Raw genomic sequence first — 19397 nt, forward strand, 5'->3', positions numbered from 1 at the left:
GATACATTATAAATTCTGAATCTATGTACTGATTATCATTGTCACATGTCTGTCAAACATGTTGAGTGATCCAAACATCATCTGCAGCCTGAAACTGAACTTTTGATCAGATTTTAGGAGTGAATGCACTTAACTGCATAGAGAGCTATAGGATGCTCCCTTACTCTCTATTTAGTGAATGACTTAACCTCCAGTGTGCTGTCTGTCTGCACTGGTCTCAGAACAGTTTGAAATGCACCTTATTTTCATCCTAACTCAACATAAAGCCTACATAATATCCATTGATTCTCAATGTGATAATGCACAGTAAATATACGATTTCTAAGGTAAAAATGCGCTAAAGGACACATTAGTGTACGTTGTGTTTAGCAGCGTGGAGATTCGCGAAAAAACGCTCAAATTTTAAAATGGCATATCGGATGAAACTAGAGACTCTAATCTTTTGACTCAACCAGGTTTCAATGTAAAAACGTAATTAGGTTTCTTACCAGATGTAATTTTGTTGGCGTTTCTCCCAAAAACAACTCCGCTGTGATCAGCACCATGCTGTTTTGTCACATGACTCCGTATGCTGGAAGTTTAACCCTTTAATAACAGCCCAGAGTCTCCTGAACTGAGACCAGTTGGTTTAAATGAAATTGAATTATGCGTTGTGTGTGTGGGGTTGCACTAGGTTCAATTGAAAAAGCAGCTAGGACATTCTGCTAAACATCTCCTTTTGTGCTCCACAGAAGTTTGGAACATCACAAGGGTGAGTAAATGATGACAGAATTCACATTTTTGTGTGCTCTATCACTTTAAATCCCACAAAGCTGTTTAACGGAGGTGAAAGCTATGCCATTGTTTGATATTTTTGCCTAGTTAGTGTTCTAGGAGAAAAGGCAGCAGAAAACATGCTTGCTCCACTTAATATGGGCTGCCTTATGTATAACAGATATATAATACATAAAACAAACACAAATAGTGCCATCCCTTTGTCAAAACTCATACGAAACAGAGTTTTATTTCATCATAGACCTTTATTTCATCATTATAATGTATTTATGATACACTTTCAGGAACACAAGAGAGGTTTTCAGGCAATCAGTACAGTTTCAGGGATACAGTATGTTACTGTTTTGGCTCAGTTTGGAAAATGATATCCAGCAGTTAATACAGTCCTCTAGCCATTTTAATATCAGCTCAGGTCCTTCCGAAGGGATTGTAGAAGGACGAGGAGGCCCGTGGAATATTCTCCACAATGATGAGTGAGGCTGGTAGATTCAAGAGCATCCACTCTGAGCATGTAGCCATTTTAGTGACATCCCATGTTTTGGATCTTCAGAGCCATGTCATCCAATCAGAAGTTTGCATATCCACGTCTACGTGTCTCTTTGATTTTTCAATCTTTCTGAATACTGGCCACCAGCTGTTACTTAAAGGTGATCTATATGCAGTTATGCTTTTATACATTTTGACATTGTTGAAATGGAGCGTTCTGTTCATCCCTAATTTAATTCTTTAGCTTTTTGATGTTTTAATTCGAAACATCAGCACTTAGGCCGATGGTTAGTCGTATCCGTTTGCACATGGAAGATGCTTGATATGAGAACCAAAACATAAGGCCAAGGATGTAAATATTCAAGACTGTAGGGAACCAAATGTTGACTGAATAAAGTGAATATTGATAAACCCACAATCATTAAAAATTACCACAAAAAGTATTTAGATTTGTCCTGCCTTTAAAAAAAAAGCTAAAATCGAGGTTACAGTGAGGCACTTACAATAGAAGTCAATGGGGCCATTTTTTTGAGGGTTTAAAGGCAGGAATGTGACACTTATAAATGTATAAAAGCACTTACAATTGTTTTTACAGTCATTTTAGGGTTTATAGCAATACGTCATCATGGCAACGAAGTTGTGAAATTGGAAATAACTATACACGGAAAAAAATAGTAAGCGATTTTATTACACTAAAATCATGCATTTTTGTTTACGTCTTGTGGTTTTTCTTTTAAAACATTTATGGATTGGCCCCATTGACTTCCACTGTAAGTGTCTCACTGCAGCCCAGATTTTTGCTTTTTTTAAAAGCAAGTCGAAATTCATTTTTGTGATAATCAACATTATGTTACAAATGCTGTTGATTGAGCTTAACTTGTATTAAACCCGGAATATTCCTTTAAGTGGTTACAGCCCATAAGGTTGAACTGTGGACCTCCACTTAACCCTGTATGGTACGGCGTAGCCATATGGCAACAATTTATTTTCTTTTACTTTCTCACCTTTCAGAAAGGGTTACAACATAATGCATTGTTGGAAATGAAAGAACAGTCTTTAAAGTTACCAATAATCAGGGTTGGGAGGGTTACTTTTAAAAAGTATTCCGCTACAGATTACAGAATGAATGCTGTAGATTACTCAAGGTCAGTAACGTAATCTAAATACTTTGGATTACTTCTTCAGCACTGGTTGATTTTTTTTTCACTTTAAATTCTCATTGAGAATAAAACTTTTGTAGTTCATCTTTGCCCTAATATCAAAGGTCTTAATAGAGAAAAAAGTTACAGTATGTTCACGCCTGGCAACAGATGCATGTAAAAGAAATAGCATTTTAGCTTAGCATAAAGCTAAATGTTCACATGACATTTTACACAAGATCAACTACTTCTGCTGCTCCAAACTTACTTCAAAACCCCACTGAGTGTTCACAACAACCTCCTTTTCTGATCGTATGTGGATTCAGTTCATAGAACGAGGCAGAAAATATATTATTTGTAGTTTTCTATACGATGTTAAAGGCTACATTGGTTAGCATTTCTTGTAAAAATACCCTAACCGCATAAATAACATTGGCAAGACATGTAATCGTGTATTTATTGGATTTATGTTTCATCTGTCAAAGCGTTAATCTGTAGAAACACGATGTAGCTCCTCTATTAAGCTCCTAAGGGAACGTTCCTCAATGACATCATATCCACCTTTTCACTCACAACGGTGTGAAAGCGCTCGTATGAATGAAATCATAAGAAAGTGTTTCACCGCTGTTCAAACGCTCCTCAGATTGCATCATTAATATGGATAATTAATATGGATAAATGTTTTCCAACTGAATAGACTAAATATTAAAAGAAACAAATTATAATAAAAGGCAAAGTAATCTCTTCAGTACTTTTTCAATGTAACTGTATTGTGATTACCAACGATTTCAGTTGTAACTGTAGTGGAAAACAGTTACTAATATTTAGTATTTTAATATGTAATCCCATATATACATGTATTCCATTACTCCCCAACCCTGGTAATAATGTGCTGTTTTTAAGCCACATGACCTTTGATTTTGTCCCTTACGGGGGAGACACCTGCTGCATGGTTTTTTTGGCATCTCTGATAAGTTAATTAGATGTTGTTGTTAACTGATGATCTTTATCTAACATATCTTTTATAATGTGAGTTGTACTACAAAGGGAAAATTGCTGTGTTGCCATCTGGCAACTCTGTACTACAATGGAATTTCACAAATTTTTCATTGGGAATTTTTATAAATAGTGGCATCTATTACATTATTGCATTTATTAATTTATTGGGAAATGTTTATCACAATATAATTGCATTTATTCATGAATAACACAATCATGATATACTGTAAACAGTAAGGATGTGCTAGGCTTTAGTGAATAATCGACAATATTGAAGAATGCATGATAATAATTCACTCAATTTTAATTTGGAGGAGATCAAAGTGTGTAAATTCATTCATTCATTAAAGAAATTATGAGAAATGTATCATTTTTAAAACCATTTTCCATTGTCGTACAGAACTGGCATATGGGAACTTTCCTCCAGTTATTAGAACTATTTTATGTCAGAAAATCAAATGGTAAAAAATTATCCAACGTTAGAACATAATGCGTACAATACAGGGTTAAAATACTACTACTACTACTAATAATAATACTGACAATGATGGGAGCAGAACATTTGAATTTCAGATGTTTTGCATACTTTTGTTTGGCTCAGATCCTTTGTGCGAAGAAATGAATGATTGAATGATTGCATCACAACATAGGCAACAACCCACAAACATACACATATCCATTTCAAATCAAACTGTATATTTGTGTGTCATGTGTGTGCGTGTGTATGTTCATGAGTGCGATTTGTAAGCAAGTGATGTTTCTGTGTAGAAAACACCCAGTAATACAACTGCCTTGTCTTTCATTCTGTATAACATTAACATATTCCAGAAAACCTCTACAAAGGTGTCCGAAATCTACAAGACATTCAACATTGCTCCAAGGCATGAAGTCCCATGTCTCACTGAAACAGTCCTCAAAAAAAAGTGTACACTTCAATCCATTTACTAAAGCGCCAAGTGCTGATTAACGTGTCCTCCAGGCCACTAGGGGGCGCTCATACAGATGACTCCCTTGCCGTTTTGGAGCGAAGGGCCTTTGTGCAGCTCAGGAAGGGGCAAGTTGTGCAGACACAACCGGATGCCACTGTTAGGCCCAGACTGACCCATGCACAGAAGATGGACCATCCGTAACCGTGGTCCACGTCACTAGGCAAACCATAAATAAACGGAGGGTTCCTGGAGAGGTCGTAGGAGACGCTCGCTGCGTAGGTGCACAGTGAGATTGTGCAAAAGATTCCTGTGGAAAAAGAAGAAGCTTTTGAGATCACAGATCTGAAAACAAGACAATTCTAAAATGAGCATATGAGCTCTTTACCTCACATGCTTTAAAAAGAGTGTGAGAGAGAAAGGAAAAATGGCAGGGAGAGACAATATATGACAAAAGACGAGGAACAACAGACTATATTTTCAGTGCTATATTTTCAAGGCAACTTGCCCAAGTCAAGAAAAGCTGACACCCATGTCTCTATGATATTTAGTCTTCAAATATGGCAAATCAAACTTCTCAACAAGCCACATGCTGTAGCACAACCAGTGCGGGATGAGTTATGCATCAAAAAGTAATGCATTAAAAAATTAAATATATATATATATATATGTGTATATATGTGTGTGTGTGTGTGTGTATATATATATATATATATATATATATTATGTTTTTAATTAAATAAATATAACTTAAAATATTTACTTTTTTTATGTTTTAAAGATTACTTAATTTAATTTGATGGACATTTGTTTTGAAATTGAAATGCGTAAATATAAATATAATTTATATTCTTTTATTTATTTATTTGAATATACTTAATGTTAAGAGGTTTGTTCAAATCCCTAACCTACAGTACTAGGGTTGGAAACCGAGAACTTAATTTAAAGAAAAATACTGGATGATTTTCATGCCTTTCGTTTTCTGCACCACCTTTTAGCGACACTATAACACCCAGTCCCACCAGGATTTCACAGCCCTTTTTCCAACCTAGTCTCATAGAATGAACGTTACTATAAAGACATTTTTGCAAAGTGACTTTCACAGTTTCTTGGTGAAATTAACATTAGAGTCACAACAACTGCGTTTTTTTTCAATTTCACACAAATCACGACTACAACGGCTGATTTTGACATTATAAACACTTATTTTTCACTCTGTTACTCACACACTGCTATGTAATTATATCAAAACACTTTTACTATAAATCATCATTTGAAAAAAATGACACATTTTAATGCTTGTATTACAGACCCACCAACGTTTACACATTTATTCCTATGTGACTAACTTCGGAATTTGGACTCGGCAGACCACGGTTCGAGCCCAGCCAAACATGCAAGTTGAGACGTGAGACGAAAGTGTCATAGAAGCGGCACAAAATGACGTGGTTGCTTCTGAAAAGTGCTTTTCATGTCACATTTGATTTTCCACACCATCGGTTAGGTTTAGGTTAAAGTTTTAGGTTAGGGATTCACGTTTTTCTAATTAAAACCTCTATCTAATATTCACCTTAAAAACCTTGTCTGATTAAGACACCATTTAACTCGCTTTTGGCGCCCCCCGCTGGACACTTTACTACGAAACTGCAACTAAATTTGTATTGAAGCACGTCAGTTTGTTTTGCAAAATGTTGCCAAAATCAAGTAATGTTCATGAGATCAGGCTGACTTTTTCCTGGTTAATGTGGACCAAAATTATTGAATTTGCTGCAGCTTTATTCAAAAATGTGATGCCATTTGCAGTGTTTGTGTGTGTGTGTGTGTGTGTGTGTGTATATATTTGTGTGTAAATACACACAAATATACAATACATATAAGAAGTTCAATGGAAGACCCTTAATTATTTTTATATTACATTTTCTGCCTCAGACAATGCAAGTAAACTTTAAAACTGTAAACTAGTGGATTTCCAGATCGCTAGAGGGCGCCGCTTGCTCACACAGTGCTGACTGAAACGCTAAATACAGAAACGCAGCCTTTTAAGGTTTAGTAATCGCGCAAGGTCATTTTGTGATTTCAATCTTAATTCAACCAATCATGCAGCATTAATGGATATCATACTGATGTCTCAGAAGTCAAAGTCTGCTGGTTTCAAAGCGTTTTGGATGGGATCTCTCATCATGTATCCTATAGGTCAGTGCCGTTTTCACAACTGTCACGTCCATTTATAGCATTTTTTCCACATTAACATAAGAATGAGAAATAATAAAAATGAAATATTACATGTTCTTAGGAGTGCCAACCCTTCTAAATATTGTGGCTATTATTATTTCTGGATTGTGCATTTGAATTGTTTTCAAAGTTCATAGATTTGATTACTTATTAGTTATAAATCAACCTTCAGTTTTTCATATCAGCTTTTTCATGCTTATTACCAATATGCCGATATTTTAATTTGGTCAATAATTGGCCGATAATAAGTAGACAAGTGGTGGGAATGAAAAGGGTAGACAGCAACTTGTAAAGGTCCAACAAGAAAGTATGCAACTGGGTGGAAAGAGTAAAATAATCAAGAGAAAATAAGACATAGAAGATGGAGAAATTTAATGGAACAGTTCACCCAAAAATGAAAATTCGGGCATCATTTAGGCTACTCGGTGTCATGTTGTTCCAAACCTGTATAACTTTCTTTCTTCTGTGGAACACAAGTGGAGATATAGGCAGAATGTTAGCCTAAGTCACCATTCATTTACATTGCATCTTTTTTCAAAACAATGAAAGTGAATGGTGACTGAAGCTTGCATTCCGCCTAACATCCTCCTTTTTGTAGTCCAGGGTTTGGAACAACATATGAATAAATGATGATGTTTTTGTTTTTGTCATTCTCTCTAAGCAGAATAGAGTACCTGCCATAAGGAACAGGAGTCCAGACACATGCTGGGTGAGGCTCTCCTCCCAGAAAAACCCCACGGCGGCCACAATACTTCCACACAGCATTACGGCAGCAGCCATGCCCAAGAAACCCGCTGTGATGCGTCGCAGATCTGAGCACAGGAGAAAAACACGTCCACTTAGCCAACAACTCACACAACTATAGATAACACCTTATCTTAAGGAACTTTCACTGAGCTGTGTTGTTAAGAGGCTGTTGTAAACCAGATAAAATATATATAACCGGATATATAAACCATAAAACAGGTTGTGACTCCATGCAAAGCTTAAAAAAAAATTGTTAAATGCAGATACTGATGTAGTAATTTTAATTTGTAGTCGTTTACATCATAAAATCTGATTGGGGATGTATGCATGGATGAATAAAAACATAATTAGTAAACATTTTAATAAAGACAACAATTAAGGCTTGCAGGCTCCATCAAAACTTAAGTTGCATGAAAGTTAATAAGATTCCTTCCAATGCAAAAAATGACATTTGACCACCTCTGTACACAAAACAGTACTGTAGGGCACATAATCACATCAAGAAAAGGTTATGATTGCATATTCATGACAGGACATGTAATAACGTTATTAGCACAAAGCACATGAGTTGTGTTTTCTTTGTGGAATAAGCAATAATGCAATACCCAAATGGTTGACTGTCCATCTTAACAAAAAATGTATTAGAACATGATAACAAGTGTGATTCTTGATCAGCTGTGGGGTTGTAATATGTATGGGAATAAAAATGCATCGATCTGGTAATGAAAATTCAATGCATCAGTTATGGAGTTTAATAATTGCCCTTTGTTGCATGAATAATAAAATCACAAAAGAAAAAATTCATAATGTTTCATTGCTCTTCAAAACAAGGATATAATTCTGAGAGAGTTACACATCTGTACGCTGCAATAAAAACAGAAGTAGATATTTCAGAGGTGCTTGGTGCATCACTCGTTAGCCATTTTTTATTTGTGTGTCATACAGTAAATAATATATAATGACATATATACAGATGAGCCAAAACATTATGACCACCTGCCTAATATGCTGTTGGTCCTCCGCGCGCCGCCAAAACAGCGCTGACCTGCTGAGGCATGAACTCCACAAGACCCCTGAAGGTGTCCTGTGGTATCTGGCACCAAGACATTAGCAGAAGATCCTTCAAGTCCTGTAAGTTGCGAGGTGGAGCCGCCGTGGACCAGACTTGTTGGTCCAGCACATCCCACAGATGCTGAATTGGATTGAGATCTGGAGAATTTGGAGGCCAGGGCAACACCTTGAACTCTTCATCATGTTCCTCAAACCATTCCCGAACAATGTGTGCAGTGTGGCAGAGCGCATTATCCTGCTGAAAGAGGCCACTGCCATCAGGAAATACCATTGCCATGAAGGGGAGTACCTGGTCTGCAATGATGTTTAGGTAGGTGGCACTTGTCAAATTGACGTCCACATGAATGGCTGAACCCAGGGTTTCCCAGCAGGACATTGCCCAGAGCATGACACTCCCTCCACTGGCTTCCCACAGAGCATCCTGGTGCCATCACTTCCCCATGTAAATGGCGCACACGTACAAGGCCGTCCACGTGATGTAAAATAAAACGGGATTCATCGGACCAGGCGACCTTCTTCCACTGCTCCAAGGTCCAGTTCCGACACTCACGTGCCCATTGTAGGTACTTTCGACGGTGAACAGGGGTCATCATGGGCACTCTGACCAGTCTGTAACCATCATTTACATTTTCTGTGATTTTTGCCACAGTAGACCTTCTGTCGGTTCGGACCAGACGGGATAGCGTTCGTTGCCCTCACGCATCGATGAGCCTTGGGTGCCCAACACCTTGTCGCTGGTTTGTGGTTTGTTCCTCTTCGGACCACTGTCTATATATACTCGCCACTGCTGACCGGGAGCACCCCATAAGCCTTGCCGTTTCAGAGATGCTCTGACTCAGTCATCTGGCCATAACAATTTGGCCCTTGTCAAAGTTGCTCAGGTCTTTACTCCTGCCCATTTCTCCTGCATTCAACACGTTGACTATGAGAACTAATTGTTCGCTTACCATCTAATCTACCGAGATCTTGACATGTGGCCATGTTTGGAGATGATTAACTTTATTCACTTCACCTGTGAGTGGTCATAATGTTTTGGCTCATCAGTGTAAACAGGATAGTCATATAGAATTAGGTAAATGACAAAGGTTGGAAAATGGGTAGGATCTTTCCACTGTAGTGGATCTCATGCATCAATGGGATAGTAATAACATAATGTGTTAAGCATAATTTAATTTTTTTTTTTTTTAAATAGGATTATCAACTCGTTTTATTTAGTCCATTTCTACACTAATATGTTTAAGTTTGAAAACGTATACATTTTGCCACGTTTTACGCTTCTCATTCACTAGAACATCAGTTTCGAAAATGCCCTCCATTACTGCATACTTTGGAAAACCATGACGTTAGGAAACTGAAAACTGAGTTTTCAAATGAAAACGGATTCGTGTGAATGTGGTCTAATACATTAACGTTTGAAAATGCATTAATTTCTCTATGTTTATGTCGTTCATTTCCTCTACCGAAAACTGCATAACTGAATATTTTTGACAATGATGATGTTTGGAAACCTGAAATGAAAACAGATTAGTTCTGGATGTGGACTAACTCGTTATAGTTTAAAAAATGCATTCATTTTGCAACTATATGACATAAGGAAACATAAAACAGGGTTTTCAAACAAAAACAGATTAGTGTGGATGTGGCCAGAGATTATTTACCAGAGATGGGCCACTTCTTTTAAAATGAATGGGAGAAATTGGAACACCCAACAGCAGCCAACGGTCAGTGGATGTAGAAAGGAAGTCCCGCCTTACAGGTAAAAGAGCCAATCACCTTTTAGATACAGACACTGCCTGTCAATCAACTTGAGAACGCGAATGTGAATAAGCTATACAAGCAGGGAATTTTTTTTAGCGTAATCTGAGGTAAAGAAGCACAATTTATGATTCCAGTGTTTTCTGATTTGAAATATGTTGTTTGATCGTCATCTTGACCAACCTTATTTGAGATTTCGGTCTTTCCCTATTCAAGTAGATAGGAGCTGCACTGTCATGACTTGAAATAGCCCGAGAGCGTTCCAAAGATGGCCGACAGTGGACTGGCTTGCTAGAAAGACTTTGATATGGCCTAATACATTGACATTTGAAAAATGCATTCATTTTGCAAAGCTTACGGCTCTCATTTACACTAGAACGCCGTTTTCCTCCACCGAAAACGGACTGTTTCGAAAACACCTTACATTACCGCATACTTTTAAAAGTGATGACATTAGGAAACCTAAAAAGAGTTTTTAAACGAAAACAGATTAGTGTGGATGTGGCCTAATCCATTTTCGTTTGAAAATGCATCAATTTCACTACGTTTAAGCCTCTCATTCACACTAGAACAGCGTTTCCTCATGCTCATCATTAACATATACTTCTGAAAATGATGAAGTTAAGAAACCTAAAACAAAAGTTTTGAAACAAATTAGTTCTGGATGTGGCCTAATTCGTTATAGTTTGAAAACGCATTAATTTTGCAACGCTTCCACCTCTCATTTACATTGAACGCCGTTTTCCTCCAACGAAAAATGGAGCGTTCCGTAAATGCCCTCCAATACCACATACAATAGAAAACCATGACGTCGGGAAACTAAAAATTAAACCAGATTTTCGCATTTTTGAAAGTCCTCATATTCGTGGAGGAAAACACTGTTCCTGTGTGGATGAGAGTCGAAATTAATGCATTTTCAAACAAAAAATGACTAAGTGTGGATGTGGCATAAATCTACTAAATCCAGATGCCCATTATACTTCCAGCACTGACGTGTTTCAATTGTCCCTCCAGCTACAGTTGTGTCATGTTTTTTAGGATAGTCATGAATAGTATTAAAATAATCAAATAAAAACAAATTTCTGATATATTATTTTTTATGTGGTATTGCACAGTTTTCACTATGCAAAGCACAAACTCCCACTTGCATACATTGTTTAATATTCAAGGCATATCAGGAGCTGTTCAAGATGGTGAGGAAGCTTTGGGAGACTTACGTAAGAGGTGCCACTCGTCCTGCTGTATGGTCCTTGTCAGGTTGAGAGGGATGTTCCTGAGTCTTATGGGTTGGGAGAAATGGTACTTGACAGATGTGCATCGTTCTGCAATACCTGCACAGAGATCACAGACTCATTTAACATGCCTGACCAAAGGAAAGACTGCCCTTCAAAAGTAGCTCTGCAAAAATCTTACCAGTCAAGCATTTGTGTTGAGTCTCCAAAATCGTTATTTACTCACCCTAATATTGTTCCAAACCAATATGAAGTTATATTTTCCATGGAACACAAAGGGACAAATTTGTAAGAATATTTATGCAGCTCTTGCCATATGATGAAAGTTGGTTGTATCCTCTGCTTTAAAGCTCAAAAGGACAAAAAAAACAAACAAACAAAAAAAACATAAAAGCATCATAAAGGATGTCCATATGACTACATGTCTTCTGAAAACATCTGAAATTTCAGTCTGTGTAATTTATTCACTGATAAACCAACACTCCCTTTAAAAGGAATATTTTGGGTTCAATACAAGGTAAGCGCTATTGACAGTACTTGCAGCCAGGGGCGGACTGGCTATCGGGAGAACCGGGACTTTTCCCAGTGGGCCGGTCGCAAAACGGGGCCGAACGGGCCACAAAATAGCGCCGCAATATGCTGAAGGGGGCCGCGACATGCACCTACCACCTTCAGAATCTGCATACACCTTTTGCATTCGTGGGTCAATTATGACCCGGTGGAATTCAAACGTATAAATCATTCATAACCCAATGGTTTTCATCTAAAACTATATTGTAAGTCATTAATAGGTACATAACTGTTCATACATGTAAAAAGATTGATATTTTTTGGCATGTTATCTTACAAATATAAAAGTTATTAATTAATATGCCATATTTATTGAAATAATAAAATGTAGAAATTCTTTGACATTTCAAAATGTACATTAACTACAGCAAAACCAGTGTGATACTTGTGAAGACATCATTTTTATCAATATTTCTGTGAAATTGTATCTAAATATAACATAATATACAATTCATAGTAACATCTAAAGTGAGAATTACAAGTAATTTGAATGAATTTCCTATTATTCATAACGGCTCAATACAACTTGGTGGTCAAAATGTATAAAACCATTGTATTCTTTTTTAACTAAACATCATCAAAATAACTGTACAACTCAAGTATACAACATTAATACTTCTTTACTATGTTTTTAAGCATAATACTTGCATGAACTGTTGATGTGTGAGTTTGCTGTAAGCTGGTTGTGCATCAGATGGTTGCAGAGTAAAATGTGGATGATTTCCTTTTTCAAGCCCCATTTAGACTAATGTGTGCATGAACTTTTGCTCTCGCCACACCCCGTTTAGACAGTAATACCTTTGATTTAGTTTATTTGTTATGTTTGTTTCATATGTCAAGTCTGTTTTGGACAGGAATGTGTAAGTGAGAGAAAAAAATTGTGTGAGAGAGTTTGGGAAAGAGGTAAAATAAGGGGGCCTGGGTAGCTCAGTGGTAAAATACGCTAGCTACCACCCCTGGAGTTCACTAGCTCGCTAGTTTGAATCCCAGGGTGTGCTGAGTGACTCCAGCCAGGTCTCCTAAGCAACCAAATTGTCCCAGTTGCTAGGGAGGGTAGAGTCACATGTGGTAACCTCCTCGTGGTCGCTATAATGTGGTTCGTTCTCAGTGGGGCACACAGTGAGTTGAGCGTGGTTGCCACGGTGGATGGCGTGAAGCCTCCACATGTGCTATGTCTCCGTGGCAACGCGCTCAACAAGCTACATGATAAGATGTGCGGGTTGACGGTCTCAGACGCAGAGGCAACTGGGATTCATCCTCTGCCACCTGGACTGGGGCAAATCACTACACAAACAACAAGGACTTAAAAAGCACATTGGGAATTGGACATTCCAAATTGGGAGAAAGAAATCTACATAATATCATGTGTAAAGCCACAATTAATGCTCGGGTCAAAATTGCCCAGCAAACACTTAAGTGGATTTTTTAATTGGTTATATCTCTTAAACATTTTTATTAAAAAAATCTGAAAGAAATGTATAATATGTATATTCTGATAGTCTTGATAAACTCACAAAGTTTGGTTCCTGTACTAAAAACGATGTGGTATTTAGAAATTCTCCCGGGTAAAAAATGACTCGAGCGCAATAGGAGGGTTAATACCAGCAAAGCATATGGTTACTACATCTATATGCACAATTGATTTGCATGAAAACACATCATTGATTTGTCATATCTCCTTTTTGCATCTGCTGTTGATATTGTTGCTGTTATTATAATTTGAACTAATCTCCGTTACTCTGTTTGTTTTGTTTGTCTGTCACTGGACGCTCCAGCACCGGCCAAGAACATGTCCAGAGCCAACCAATGCTGAAATGTCCGTCTCCCCGACAGAGTGACCTTCTGTCATTATTTCCGCCTGGGTTCACTCCACACCACAGAATTGGCTGGCGTTGTGAGTGCTGTGTTGAGACTGCAGTGATCATGCAGCACACCGAAGACAAATAGTTGGGTTTCACATTAGTGAGTTACTCACATTGACCAGTTATATAAAGTGTTGATGGGGTCCGATGCGTGCCACTTTGAGAAATGAATTTAGTCTGGCTATCAGTTCCCAAGAAAAATGCTGCATTGAAATGTGTCGGTGAAATTTAAATGTAAATCATATTTCAGTGCATCCTCTGAAATGATTGCATTTAATTCAGAGCCAAGCCAGCGAGAAGCCTAGACCAATAGCTATCTGTGTACTTCCTCTGGATTCAACACAAATATTACATTGCAGACATATTCTTTATTGAACACTAAAACTTGTGTTCCCACACCTCTTGACCTATGCATTTCCATTGCTTTTCCAGTCATTTGTGTTTACTGGATAAGGATTTTATATATATATATATATATATATATATATATATAATTTAAAAGAGATGCATTTTTACAAACAGCAATTTCTAGGCGATAAAAAATTGTAGCACTAACCCTAAATTTCCCTGAATTACTTTTTAAAATTGTATTAAAGGAAAATTCCAAGTTCAGCTCAATTGACAGCATTTGTGGAATAATGTTGATTACCACAAAAATGTATTTCGACTCATCCCTCCTTTTCTTTAAAAAAAAAAAAAAAGCAAAAATCGAGGTTACAGTGAGGCACATACAATGGAAGTCAATGGGGCCAATTTTTAAATAGTTCAAATTCACAAATGTGAAGCTTATAATTGTATTAAAGCACTTACATGAATTCTTCTGTTAAGACTTGTGTATTATTTGCTGTAAACTTGTTTAAATCGCCCTTTACCGAGATTACAGTGTTTGCACTGGCCCTAATTACTTCTATGGTTATCAATAATATTAAATGATAATAGAAGTAACTGAAATTCTATATTCTGTTTGAATTAAATTAGAATTAACTTTATTGAACTAAGAAAGTCAAGTGTACTTAAAAAGCTCATTTAACGGGGGGCCAGGGTAGCTCAACGAGTATTGACACTGACTACCACCCCTGGAGTTGTGAGCTTGAATCCAGGGAGCGCGATGCCGCGGAGAATAGCGTGAAGCCTCCACACACGCTACGTCTCCGTGGTAACGCGCTCAACAAGCCACGTGATAAGATGCGTGGATTGACGATCTCAGATGCGGAGGCAACTGCGATTCGTCCTCCGCCACCCGGATTGAGGCGAGTCACTACACCACCACGAGGACTTAGAGCACATTGGGAATTGGGCATTCCAAATTGGGGAGAAAAGGGGAGAAAAAAATAGCTTGAACAAGTTTAAATTTAAGTCAACTCTACGTTCTTTTTAAACAACTTTCCCTCTTAAGTTGACACAACTTAAAAATTTAAGGCAGCATGAACACTTGCGTTTTTAACAACAACAAGATCTTTTTAAAGTGCAAATGCTGTCATTAGAGCTTAAATTTAATTGAACTCTGAATATTCCTTAAAAGGGATAATTCACCCCAAAATGAAAATTCTCTCATCATTTACTCACCCTCATGCCATCCCAGATGTGTATGACTATCTGTCTTCTGTTGAACACAAACAAAGATTTTAGAAGAATATCTCAACTCTGTAGATCCATACAATTCAAGTGAATGGTGGCCAGAACTTTGAAGCTCCAAAAAGCACATAAAGGCAGCAAAAAAGTAATCCAAATGACTCCAGTGGTTAAATCCGTGTCTTCAGAAGCAATATGATAGGTGTGGGTGAGAACAGATCAATATTTAACCCTTGAAGGTGATTTTAAAGATTTCATGTTTCAAAGAGGATCAAGTGTTTGGTATCATTGTAAAGAAAAGTTTGTAATCGTTTTTATGATACAGATTATGATACAAATATAAAAAAAAATCAAAACAAACTGAGCCATAAATGTACTTGTATAGCATTACAAAAATAATTTATCATAGTTTCCAAAAACGTCTCCAAACAAATAAAACATAATAATTGTACATTTAAAAAAAAAATTATTACACATGCAAAAACAACAATGACTAAAGTTTTGCATAGCATGCAGACATGATTTTAGTAATGAGATTTCACAGAATGAGTTTCATTCTGTGTCATTTGAGTCATCATTGAGTCTGTGTCATGTACTTGGCGCCATCTCCTGGTGGCCATATGTAACATTGTGCTTCATGTGGATTATCTAATGATCTATGCATCTGATTACCTTGTGTCTGTGCTTGTTTGAAAGATAATCACCTGCTTTAAGTAATATTATATGATATTTTATGTTACGTAAATTTTTCGTGGTTATAAGCGAAAACGAGGTATATAAGCAACACCAACATAATTGTCAAAGACATATTAGCTATTTAGCTATTACTCGCTATATTTTTGTCTGTGAGTAAAACAAATAGGCTGGTTGTATTCTACTATTTGAGAGCTTTCCTACAACATATGACACATGGCTATTTGATCAGTTTGATGTTTTTACTGATTGCAAAAATATGTACAGTGCAAATATTTTTATAGATTATCAAAACGGAACAATTCTGATTTGTCTGCAAATTTCAAAACACTTGTTCAGTTTTGGTCATAATGTCAACATGCATTGTAAAGTAGAGCTTCTAAGCTTTCAAACGATTTTGTGTTGGTCAAGACTGTAGTTGTTAATAATTTGACAATTATTTTGTTTTCTTGTGGGCCCGCCGGTGGGCCCATTTGAGCTTAAAGAGTGAAGACTTTTTAATACTATAAATTCTCCTCCCTGTCCAGTAGGTGGTGATATTCACACAGAATGTGAATCACCAAAAACAAAAGAAGAAGAATGTGAAAGTGGAGATTAATAGTAAAAAATGACTTAAATATTGATCTGTTTCTAACCCACACCTATCATATCACTTCTGAAGACATTGATTTAACCACTGGAGTCTTATGGATTACTTTTATGCTGCCTTTATATGCATTTGGAGCTTCAAAGTTCTGGTCACCATTCACTTGCATTGTATGGATCTACAGAGTTGAGATATTCTTCTAAAAATCTTTGTTTGTGTTCAACAGAAGAAAGAAAGTCATACACATCTGGGATGTCATGAGGGTGAGTAAATGATGAGAGAAGTTTCATTTTTGGGTGAATTATCCCTTTTAAGGAATATTCCGAGTTCAATAAAATTTAAGCTCAAATGACAGTATAGTTTATCATAATTAAGCCTCCAAATGTTGATGGGTAAATATCTGATGAGACACAGTAAAGCAATGTCTTTTTTTATAAAAATACTTTTTGCCATAATATTGCACATAACACATTAATATTAATTATTGTCTTAGAATACTTTGTCTGATGAATACATATTTATAAGCATATCACTACCAATCACAGAGTCACAAACAAAGAACTGCAATAAAGGAAATTTTGATCTTTCGGTTGCCACAGCGGACTCAAACACTGAGCTGATTCGTCTGATGAGAAGCTCTTGGAGTGCCTCTGTTCTTTGATGGGTTGATTTGGGGGACTCACAGTAATAGACTGTGTCAGAAATCAAAGTCAGGATGCTGAAGGTCAAGTGATCTGTGTGACTTTGGACTTTATTTAAATGCAAGGTGGCACACAGCTTCCGCTTTTAATCCTGACAAGATCACATCTGTGTAATCTGTATTGACTAGGAATCATCACTCATTTCCTGTGCCTTTATTCACTTTGAAACGGTTGTCTCTTCCATTGAAAACTTTTGGGAAACAGTTTGGCTTTGGTTTCAAATTAGATTGCACTACTGCAAGTTATATATATATATTTCTGTTGATGTCAGTCATGTGTGAAATTGATTTGCAGAAAGTGCTTCTGCAGTCAAATAAACAGGTCAAGAAATGGAAAAAATGGCAGGCACTAAATGTGTCAGCAAAAAGTCCATTAACCTTCAGATAAGTGTCAGGATTAAATCGATATTTCTTCCAGGAAACGAGCCTGCATAAGATAAATACATAGGCTATTCATCCACACTCACCCATGTTTTTTGACGCACTACATCATGCATACCATCATAATTATCACCATCACCCACAAACCCAAAGCCTGCCCACTTACACTGCCAAACAGCCGAAACTAAACACACATTTGGCTATTTTTGGCGTTGAAATGAACTTTCCTGCCTCGGATCTTACCCTTCGAAATGAGTTTGTCAATATCACTGTCCATGCCCTGGAAGTAGCATTTCCTCCAAAGTCCAGAGAAGGTGGAGAAGAGCGGGCGCCCGCACTCCGTCTCCAGAATGCCCATGCCCAAAATGGCCCTCCAGTTCTCCAGCAGTTCCTCCTCGCGACTCCCTACATGGATGGGCTTCATGAGAGCCAGGTTGCGCTTGGAATTGCCCCCGTCCACCAGAGGCAGGTGATAGATGGGCATCTCCCTGTTCTTCTGGTCGTTGGACTCGGAGCCGTACCTGTCGCAGTTCTCCTTGTGTCTCCTGGTGTCGGTTTCGTACCAGTGGTCGGTAAAGATCGCAGTGACCAGCAGCATGAGCGCGAGCAGGCTCATGGACAAACTGATCGCCGTTACGAGAGCCCGTTTCTCCATGTTTGCAACATCCGCGCAACTCAACAGCGGGCGTTTCTCACATGCAGCATACTCTCCTCGGCTTCCTCGCTTCTTTTGCACAGCGATCTGTCATTTATCCACAGCGGTCTGGATGCGCGGAGTGTATGTGGGCGTGCGCGCGAGCGTGTTTACCTGCACTCTATTCAGCGTTTGTGCATCTTCCGTTCTTCTTTCCCTTTTACTCTCATCCTCGGTGAGAAAGGTTTTTACCGTGCAGCTGAACGCTCGTGTGGTAACGTCAAGGCTGTCACGCGCTAGCGTACTGTGCCAACAATAGCAAAGGGTGTGTCAAGGAGACGGGCGAGGCGCGCGACTCAACTGTGATGATGATGATGATGATGATGATGATGATGATGACGAAAGTTGGACCAGCCAAACATCAATGCAGCAGAAGATCAGACCTTATGCAAAGGGAAAAATCAAACTCAAGAACTTACTGCAGAATGCTATTAAAAGAAAACCCTTTTCAGTACGTTTTACTATCATAAAACAAGATATGAACAAGGTATTTAAAAATGGTAGTGTTTAAAGGAATATCCCGGGTTCAAAGCAAGCTCAATCGACTGCATTTGTGACATAATGTTGATTACAGAAAAAAAAAAAAAAAAAAAGAAAGAAAAGCGACTCGTCCTTTTTCTTTGACAGTGAGGCACATTCAATAGAAGTCAATGGGGCCAATTTTTAAAGGGTTTAAAGGCAGAAATGTGAAGCTTATAATTTTATTAAAACACTTACATTAATTATTCTGTTAAAACTTTAGTATTATTTGAGCTGTAAAGTTGTTTAAATCATCATGTTAGAGTTGGCAGCGTTGCATCATCATTGCAACGAAGTTGTAAAATTGGCTATAACTTTACACAGATGTGGTTAGTAAGTGATTTTATCACACTAAAATAATTTTAACATGTATATTGTTTACATCTTGTGGCTATACTTTTGAAACAGTGAGTATTTTAACGTTTACTGATTGGCCCCATTGACTTCCATTGTAAGTGT

The 19397-nt window shown here is 37.5% G+C and overlaps 1 protein-coding gene across 1 annotated transcript; it reads right to left on the reverse strand.

The window, feature by feature from the left end:
* Window positions 1-1005: 1005 nt before the first annotated feature.
* LOC127425797 (transmembrane protein 178A-like) lies at window positions 1006-18928 on the reverse strand. Its single transcript, XM_051672056.1, has 4 exons — window positions 17969-18928; window positions 11347-11460; window positions 7231-7368; window positions 1006-4634 (listed from the first exon to the last, which is right to left on the reverse strand). The coding sequence occupies exons 1-4, from the start codon at window positions 18378-18380 to the stop codon at window positions 4393-4395; spliced, it is 906 nt and encodes a 301-aa protein (XP_051528016.1). The 5' UTR covers window positions 18381-18928; the 3' UTR covers window positions 1006-4392.
* Window positions 18929-19397: the final 469 nt, after the last annotated feature.

This window comes from Myxocyprinus asiaticus, chromosome 35 (assembly GCF_019703515.2).
Source record: "Myxocyprinus asiaticus isolate MX2 ecotype Aquarium Trade chromosome 35, UBuf_Myxa_2, whole genome shotgun sequence".
In the NCBI taxonomy this organism is placed as follows: domain Eukaryota; kingdom Metazoa; phylum Chordata; class Actinopteri; order Cypriniformes; family Catostomidae; genus Myxocyprinus; species Myxocyprinus asiaticus.

Coding starts and splice junctions, on each gene's coding strand:
- LOC127425797 (XM_051672056.1), bottom strand. CDS start 18,380: ATGGAGAAACGGGCTCTCGTAACGGCGATCAGTTTGTCCATGAGCCTG. Junction 7,369..11,346: donor GGACGAGTGGCACCTCTTAC/GTAAGTCTCCCA, acceptor TCCTGTGCTCAG/ATCTGCGACGCATCACAGCG. Junction 4,635..7,230: donor ACTCCTGTTCCTTATGGCAG/GTACTCTATTCT, acceptor CTTTTTCCACAG/GAATCTTTTGCACAATCTCA.